General features: G+C 45.1%; 1 protein-coding gene across 5 annotated transcripts; it reads right to left on the bottom strand.

Annotated features, from left to right (window-relative positions):
- Positions 1-710: 710 nt before the first annotated feature.
- LOC103712007 (zinc finger protein ZAT9-like) lies at positions 711-3296 on the bottom strand. Of its 5 annotated transcripts, none has more exons than XM_088707138.2 (3): positions 2926-3296; positions 2547-2775; positions 711-2458 (listed from the first exon to the last, which is right to left on the bottom strand). In XM_088707138.2, exon 3 carries the CDS (start codon positions 2430-2432, stop codon positions 1128-1130), a length of 1305 nt encoding a protein of 434 aa, XP_088563264.1. In that variant the 5' UTR covers positions 2433-2458; positions 2547-2775; positions 2926-3296; the 3' UTR covers positions 711-1127. The 5 variants fall into 5 exon arrangements, with proteins under 5 accessions (XP_088563264.1, XP_088563263.1, XP_088563262.1 ...); XM_088707137.2 differs by having other exon boundaries at positions 2547-2618; XM_088707136.2 differs by having other exon boundaries at positions 711-2434; positions 2926-3295.
- Positions 3297-5633: the final 2337 nt, after the last annotated feature.

Genomic DNA, 5633 nt, shown 5'->3' with positions numbered 1-5633 from the left:
GCTTGGGAGTAAAGGAGAGAGCGTGAGGGAGGTGGAGATGGCCTCAGAGTCAAATGATTCGTGTAAGGGTTGCTTTCAGAGGGTCACGAGAATATGTCAACAAGCAGTTAAGCTCCCCTTTCTCGCACCACATACTTGGGTCCAAAGCTGAGGGGTGTGGCCCCATAACTTTTCCCACCTAAACCAACAAAAGGTGAAATTCTTGTATATAGGGTTGAGCAATGGGATTATGTGCATAGGTCAAGACATATGTGCATTAGATAACTGTCTGTTATTTCAAAAGCAAGTAGGTATTATATACCCTTCTACCAATAATCAAAAACAATGTAGTCTGCAGTCACTATTCTTCAAATCATATTATAGATTTAACAGAATAATGCATGACCTGAATTGAATAGCATATGGATAATTCTCACTTAGAATGCCCTCATGAAAACTTTCAATATAATTTCCTTTATCTTCCATCCTCTTGGTGGGTATGATGTTATATGCTCGTGAGTTCCACTATATGAGCTGTTCTCTAGGATGGATAGCTCCTGCACAGGGACAAAACAATCATTCAATGGGAAAGGGATGCAACTCCTAGAATAATATTACTTTCTTCATACACAGACTACTTCCCACATGTGTCCTGTACCAGTAGATATATGTTCGAAGACAAGAAGATTGCATGTCAACAAAGAGGGAGAAAACAGCAGGGACAATGATGATGATATAATAACCAATATAGCTTTTGGTTATCCAATTGGTTTCTCCTCAAGAACATAATAGCTACCAAATGTAAATGAGGTCCCCCTCACTTGGTCAGAAAGAGAGAAGAACTCTCCTTTTGGATTGTTCCTCAATCACCCAACAGCTGCATCAGATAGCATTACAAAGGATAGGTAAATAAGGAGGGAATGGAGAGAGAGAGAGAGAGAAGAAAGCAAAGGTTCCTTTTTCACAACCAAGTTCTACCAGCTCCACCAGCTCCACCAGCTGCGACCCAATAACAACTGGTTAAATACAAAATTTGGAGCTTTAATATTTGATCACCAAGTCATATACCCTACTAACTGAAAACCAGATTGAAGGTTCAAATGTCATCTGCTCTAGTCCTACGATAGAGCATGATAAGAATTTCTAGACTACGGTTCTTCATCTTCCAACATTGGCATTTCATTGAGGTCAATGCCAAGCAGCACATTGTTTGCCTCCTTAACACTCTCAGATGATGGTGCAGAAGGTGAAGGTACATTGTTTGCCTCCTTAACACTCTCAGATGATGGTGCTGGTGGTGGGGGCGCCGCCGTCGCCGACGCCATCGCCGGACCGTTCCAGTGCTTCCTCTTGTGCCCGCCGAGGGCCTGCCCTGTGGGGAACGCCGCTTGGCAAGTCTTGCATCGGTGTTCCGTGGTTGCTGTTCCGGGCACCAAAGTGTTTGAATCGGCCAATTCCTCATCAGCATGGGCCAGGTTGCTGTCTTCTGTCCCATCCCCTTCTTCCGAATTGTTCTTGCTCTTGTTGTGACTCGCCATATGACCCCCCAGTGCCTGGTGGGTAGAGAAAGACTTGCCGCAGATTCTGCAGCGGTATCTTCTATCTCGAGTTGGTGGACTGGATTCATGCACTGATTCCAGATCTTTGATCTTCTTCTTCTTCTCCTTCTTGACTTCTCCTTCGAACACAGACTGGCTGCTTGATGCTTCCACACCAGTGCACTCGCCTTCGATCCCATCTGCATTCTCGGAATGCATGGCATCCTCATCCATCTCTTTCCTCTTTCCTCTTCCTATATTGCATGGCGTAGGTCGCAGATTGTTGCTCCTTGACATCTGCAACAGAATTTCAGCTGCATTGGCTTCAGGGTCTTTCAAGTCGAGAATCCCTTTGTGACCTCTCTTTGCGGTCAGCGCTTTGTTGGATGAAGAACCGGCGCCTATTTGGATCTTCTTCTTCTTCTTCCTCTTCTTCTTTGCTTCGGGTGGCCGATGCGCCCCCCTGTAGTCTCTTTGACGATGGCATCTCAGGTGACCGTATAATGCTTTCAACGAAGGAAAGGTCTTCCCACACACGGCACAAGTAGGAGGCCCCTCAGCCACGTTATCACCTCCGTTCTTGCTTTCGGAGCTCCCGGGATCCTCGACGACTGTGCCATCTGCGACGTTCTGAGATTCGGTGTGTTCGTCTCGATCATCTGCGAGCTCTCCATTGGAGACATGGCGAGCTCTCATGTCACCATCGGAGGCTCTTCGTAAGCTCCGGTCAGAAGAGACCGCTTCTTCACGAGCTGCCTCTTCGTTCTGCTCGCCGGCCTTCTCACACTTGTTTAATCGAATCCGAAACCTGGTCTTCGCCAGCTTCCCATTTGCGGCGACCGATCCGTCTTCCGGCCCCAAAGCCGGAGCCTCGCTCTGGTAATAGCTTCTTCCGTCCACGGGATGGGCTCCCATTTCTAGATAACAGAAAAGCAGCTAATCTAATCACCCAAAGAAGTGAAGGTATGTGAACCGAAACAAATCAGAGAAGAGAAGAAAAAAAAAAGAGAAAAGAAAAGGATAACTCACTCTTGATGGCAGATAACTGCCTCCTCTCTCCTTTTCAGTTTCCGAAAAGCCACGACGAATCTGAGAACAGGGCTGTTTAGAGAAGATATATAGACAATAAATACAATAAAATCGCCATCTTCGGTGGTCAAAAAAACTGAAATCGAGCTTCTTAAAGATTCCCAGAGCTCGTTCCAAAGATCTATTCCACTGAGACTTAAACAAAGAATCCAAAACAGCACAAACAGAGCTGGAGGAGGTTCGGATTCCAAGCGAAACAGAGAAAAAAGAGCTAGCTTTTAGTGTAATCTATCAATCTAAATCAACATAGAAAGAAACCCATCAACTAAACCAAAGAGAAATAAAAAAAAAGAAGAAAGAAAACGATGGCGGAGATTACCAGATGAGCACAAGAGACGAAACGAGTGAGACCCAGCAGATTTCACCAAGCCATCAGCTCCAAGGAGCTAGCTTTCCACCGGATTAGATCCAGAAAGGAGTGGCCCGGATCGAAGAGACTGGAAAGATATCGAAAGAGAGCAAAAACCGTCGCCCAGATTGCGAAGAAAAGAGAGGGATCAAAATCTCGTAACCTTCTGGTCTTTTCTCTACTACCAGTGACAGAGCGCTCCGAAGAGAGAACAGAGGAGAAGGCGAAACAGTGGCAAGAGAAAGCGGAGGAGAAGCAGTCTCCCATAAGAGAGAGAGAGAGAGAGAGAGAGAGAGAGAGAGAGAGAGAGAGAGAAGGGAGAGGAGATGATTTCGGGATCACAACGGGTCGTGGTCGAGGCTACGACCCCACGAATCCCTTGCTGGATCATGCTAAGCTCCCGCCAATCGCTCGATTTCTTTCCATCCGTTACCCAACGCGTGGGAGGTCTTATTATGGGCGAGAAACAGGTCCTCCAAGGTTTAAAACCACTGAAGATTTAGAGATTTGAAAGCCTTCAATTCCTATTTGAAGAATATTACAATCAGTTATTATGATGTTTATCTCTTTCCCTCTTTCTTTTTTTTCCGGGAGACTCTAATATTGAATTGCTCTGACCTTGTAAGGATTTTTTTTTCTTTTCTTTGGAGACCCTAATATTGAATTACTTTGACTTTGTAGGATTTTTTTTTTTTTTAATATCGGGCAAGCTCATTACGTCACAACCATTGAATCAAAAAAATTAATATGTGCAAATTTATCCTTTCTATGTATATTTCTCAATGAAAATAATAATTATAATATATATTTATGAAAGCAAAGCATGTAATTTTTTTTTTTTTGTGCACGTCAAGAATGTTCGAAATTGTGCTTCCATTCTTGGTAGGGGCACTATTCTAGTTTTTGTCCTATTTTTTAAATTAATATTTAAGAGGAGATAGCCTTTAGATTTGTGGCAAAATAAGATGAGTTTTCACTTAAAGCCAACCTACATGATAGATTTTAAGATCATATTATACTGGATAATACTTTTCAACATATCAAACTTTTACTTTTTTTTTAACCTTATTTTAGTTACACTCCAACCATCTCGGGTTTAAAAAATTTTAATCAATTTTTTTAAATTAGCAAATCAACTCAATCCGGCCATATCATCCCTTTCACTTAATTGAATTTCAATAAAGATTATCTTATAATCTGTTAGACTCTCTAATATTATCCTTCTATATATCTAATTAAAGATCGCCAAAAAAAATCTCTCAACCTCCTTTTGACTCTTCAACTCTATTCGCGTCATCTTCTCCTTCACCATCAATATTCCCCCTGGTTATAACCACCGTAGCAGGAGCCTTCACCGCCATCACCCTTCTTGTGTTCGAGTCTCCTCCGTCGCTTTATCTACTTTTGAGACCTTCCCATTATCATTGTCATTTCCACTTCTCTCTTCATTGCCCCCTTCTTCCTTGTTCTCTCTTCCCCCATTTTTCTTCTTCTTCTCGCTTCCCAGTTTTTCTCCTCTTCCTCTACCTCTCTCCAGCGTATCAGTGTCGACTTGATGCTCATCGATCCATCACTCCAAGCTCCTTTGTAAATACTCTTCCACTCCCCACTCCCTTTTCCTCTCCGTAAAAGTCTCACCTTCTCGAAGCTCTCAGCATCACCATCGCCATATTGTCTCTCCTCGCAGAAAAGATCTCCTCCGAGTGCAAATGCAACGTGAAGGTCCACCTCTCGTAAGGCTGACTTTAATTAGCTGCCTTGAGATTGAGCTCATCGAGCTTGAGATGCTTGGGCTCATGGCCTACCGCTTCAAATTTGGCTCCTCCTAGCCCTTCAAGGGCACTTTTATCTCCGGTTCCCTCCATAAGACCATCATCTTCATGAAGACGATTACCACACTAGGCACCAAGTTGCACTGGCGCTCGTGCAACATCTTCTCCACCCAGGACAACACCACCATCACTGTCGCCCATGACTCCACCGTGGTGTTTGCTTGGAAGAATGAGACCCTCCAGGAATACCGGTGGTGCACCGAGCATTGCCTTGACTGGGACCCCACTAGTGGTCCTGACCTCATTGTCGGCAATGATAGCATCACCATGCTCCTCATCCACAAGGGGGTCAATGCCGAGGTATACAAGAAGTTTGGCGACCAAAGATTCCTGACTCGGCATCCACCAAAGATGCCGATCCAGAGCTCATGATGGACAGCCTCAGGGTGGATACAAAGAAGTATATATACCAAGATGAAGGAGAGGTCATCAGCACCTCCAAGGAGGCGACCCCGCTAGTGTCAAGAGGAGGGGTCCGAGGGGGGTCAAGCAGGGCGGAGTGGCTAATGAAGGAGACCATGGCGATGATGGTGGAGTAGAAGTGGTAGCCAAGGGTGAGGGATGGCGGGCAAGGAAGTGCTTGAGCTCTAGTGAGAGGCCGAGCTCGGCAATGGTTGAGGGGATCGTAGCCAACGAGCTCACGCTCGATCTGGTGGAGCCAGCATGTAGAGGTCTCAATTTCATGAAAAATAAGAGAGATGCGCTCGGAGATGGTGAAGAGGTTCTTGTAGCCGCTATCCAGAAGGGATGGAAGCAGGTGAAGGAATAGAAGGTGAAGAGGTTAGTGGAGATGACAGTGGCGAGCGTGACATGGAGGGCGGAGGACTAGGGCAAGGCATAGTGGAA

This window comes from Phoenix dactylifera, chromosome 11 (genome assembly GCF_051530095.1).
Source record: "Phoenix dactylifera cultivar Ajwa chromosome 11, Ajwa_hap1_PhDact_Kaust_v1.1, whole genome shotgun sequence".
NCBI lineage: Eukaryota > Viridiplantae > Streptophyta > Magnoliopsida > Arecales > Arecaceae > Phoenix > Phoenix dactylifera.
The sequence above is the reverse complement of the archived record's forward strand: the minus strand, read 5'-3'. Positions and strand labels throughout refer to the sequence as shown.

Bases quoted from the DNA above. Each gene is read 5' to 3' on its own strand.
- LOC103712007 (XM_088707138.2), bottom strand. From the start codon at position 2,432: ATGGGAGCCCATCCCGTGGACGGAAGAAGCTATTACCAGAGCGAGGCT.